This window comes from Urtica dioica, chromosome 7, assembly GCF_054948205.1.
Source record: "Urtica dioica subsp. dioica isolate 48M chromosome 7, U.dioica_male_clone48M_v1_H2, whole genome shotgun sequence".
NCBI lineage: Eukaryota > Viridiplantae > Streptophyta > Magnoliopsida > Rosales > Urticaceae > Urtica > Urtica dioica.
In genome coordinates, this window is record NC_142762.1 from 43,768,737 (window position 1) to 43,771,871 (window position 3,135).

General features: G+C 38.3%; 1 protein-coding gene across 1 annotated transcript; it reads left to right on the plus strand.

Annotated features, from left to right (window-relative positions):
• The first annotated feature begins 1,541 nt into the window (after nt 1–1,541).
• On the plus strand, nt 1,542–2,213 carry LOC149391914 (uncharacterized). Its single transcript, XM_089620075.1, has one exon. The coding sequence runs from the start codon at nt 1,542–1,544 to the stop codon at nt 2,211–2,213; it is 672 nt and encodes a 223-aa protein (XP_089476201.1).
• Nucleotides 2,214–3,135: the final 922 nt, after the last annotated feature.

Sequence of the window (3,135 nt, forward strand, 5' to 3'; positions counted from 1 at the left end):
TATTCTATTTTATTTATGTTCTTTTTAATCAGTAGTTTATTTTGTCGTTGCGTATTGTTTGTCTTGTTTTCAAGATTAGCCGTCTTCCAATATGATTATATTTTTGTCTAAACAATCTAAAAGACTATTTACCCACTTTATATCGATAAAATGTACAAAAATGAGCAAAGACATGTAGATCTTATTCCATCTAGATCTTTGTTGTGTCTTGAATATTAAGATGTTGTATAGTCATGAGCTAGAAATCTCTATTGAGGAGAGGACTAATTGGAAAAAATTCTTAGAGAGGACTAGATACTAAAATTTACGTGTAAAATTACCTCGAATTTCAAATATGTCTTGAAAACATTTATGTTTATTGTTTTATTTCGATTGATTAAATTATTTATTTTAGAACCACTCACAAATGTCATTGTGCCAGCATACAAGGGCAGAGCCACCAGAGGATAATGGTCACTGATGTAATTTTAATCTTTAACAAAAAAATTTATCTAACTTTTATATTTTTAACTCAAATTTATATGATTTTTTTTTAATTTGTCTCTCTGATTTTTTTAAGCCCCTAACTAGAATTTTTAGTTACGCCACTGCCCACAAATTGTCCGGATGCTTTAATTTATCAGTGATAAATTTTGTGTAGGACTGTAGGTAAAATATTTTGTTCAATATATTTATGTGTGTTTATATATATTTGCATTTGCATTTGCATTTAAACTAAAAAAAACTACAGCAAATAAACATACTGGATACTGATACCACTACTACCAGTATCATGTTTCATTATGCGATATACTTTTAAAATAGTGTACGTAATGACTAATGAGCATAATTCATTATATTTCGTTATCCTAAACTCTATAAAGTCTACTCTCTTAATTATTAATTTTTTTTTTTGAAATAGAGATCACAATATATTACGTTTAATTCTTATTACTGTATAGTTAAATATAGGTTTATTAATTAGTTAGCTAAATAAGCTTCTAGAAGCCTTGTAACGGAAATATTCATTTCTCTTGTAATAAGCATATATACAGTACAGTACACATAATGAAGATAAGCAGAGAATATTTTTCTCTTTCATCACCTTCTTCTCTGCACTTTTCTTTTCTCTCCGTAATATGGTATCAGATCATTGACTCTTACCTTTTTCCTTCCTTTTTCGTTTCTTCTTCTTCTTCTAAATGGCTCGTGGTGGCGGAACCCAAAACGCCAGTGGTGGAAATCAAAACCCCGGTCAAGGTCTTCCACCACCCACAGCTCTCTCTGAATCTAGCTCCTCAGATTCAGTTAGCCCATTTCTACTCCACAATGGAGACCAACCCGGACTCAGTCTCGTCTCTCACCCCCTCACTGGTCCAAATTACAACACATGGAGCAGATCAGTTTTGATGGCGCTCAACGCCAAATACAAGTTGGGATTCGTAGATGGGTCCATTATTCCACCAGTCCCTAGAGATCTATCTCACGGCGCCTGATCTCGTTGCAATAGCATGGTCTGTCCAAGGAAATAGCTGATAGTCTGCTCTATTTGGAGTCAGCCCATGCTATCTGGGACGATCTGGCGGCTCGTTTTCAACAGAGGAACGCTCCCAGAATATTTAAAAAAGCAGAAACTTCAAGGCCTATCACAACGTGCTTTGGATGTTAATGGGTACTATACTCAGCTGAAAATAATCTGGGATGAACTGAAGAACTACCAACCGGTGCCATCTTGCAACTGCGGGGGAATGAAGACATGGATCGAGTACTTGGAACATGAATATGTTATGCAGTTTTTGATGGGTCTAAATGAGTCTTTCGCGGCTGTTCTAGCTCAGATCCTGAGGGCTGAACCGATGCCCCCGATTGCTAAGGTCTTCAATCTGGTTGTGCAAGAGGAAAGACAAAGTGGTATTGGAGTTTTTTCACCGCCACAAGGGTCAGCAGCTTTCTCCGTCGAGTCCTCTGTCCCCACCACCGTTGTTGCAATCAACAAACCTCGCTACAACAAGGCTCTCATGTGCACTCACAGTGGCTTCTCCGGGCACACCGTTGATCGTTGCTACAAGCTCCACGGGTACCCACCTGGGTATACACCACGAAACAAACCTAAGGCTGCACATGTGAACCAAGTGGGCTTTCTTCAATCCAATGCTCAAGGCTTCTGCCATTGCCTTCTCCTCGACCCAAGCAGATCTCATCTCCAGCTCCAGCGCCTTCTCAAGGATCGATGACCACAGATCAGATCCAGCAGTGCATCGCCTTTCTGAGTTCTCAACTCCAACATGGTAATCAGGTCCTTACTGAAAATTTATTAGCCTCTAATCCTTCAGCTTCTCATGTCACAGGGCCTCAAGTTGAGTCTAGTAACCTCTTCCCATCCTCCAGCCAAAATCACCCTTCCTCTTCCGGTACTATTCGCATAACTCTTTCTTGTACACCTCATTTCATGTCAAGGAAATTATGGGTTATCGATAGTGGTGCTACTCATCATGTTTGTTGTGATGAATCTTTTTTTACCCATTTCTCTCATATGAACAACACTACTGTCACTTTGCCTAATGGTCACTCTGTCAATATTACCAAAATAGGAACTGTCAAACTGTCTAGCTTCTTGATTTTAGACAATGTGCTTTTTGTTCCCTCTTTTGGTTTTAATCTCCTTAGTGTCAGCACCTTGATTTCAAGCCATAGATGTTCTGTTAACTTTTTCCGTCATGCCTGTTTTATTCAGGGCCTTACTCGGGATCGATTTGATGATTGGGAGGGGTAGCAGACACAACAACCTTTATTTCCTTGATTTAGAATCAGAATCTCCTAAGCCTTTTTTATGTTATGTTGTGACCAAGACCGATTTGTGGCATTGTAGGCTTGGTCACCCTTCTCTTGTAAAACTTTAATTACTTAATGACAAGTTGATGATTCCCGGTTCTATATCTTTGTCAAATGATCATTGTTCCATTTGCCCTCTTGCTAAACAACGTCGTTTACCCTTCACAAGTCGAAACAAATTGAGTGTCAATGCTTTTGATCTTGTTCATATAGACATTTTGGGTCCTTTTCATGTTCAAACACAAGAAGGTTTTAAGTACTTTGTCACCATTGTTGATGATTGTACTAGAGTCACTTGGGTTTTTCTCTTGCGTACCAAAACTG

Excerpts from the sequence above, each read along its gene's own strand:
- LOC149391914 (XM_089620075.1), top strand. The coding sequence starts at position 1,542 with ATGCTATCTGGGACGATCTGGCGGCTCGTTTTCAACAGAGGAACGCTC.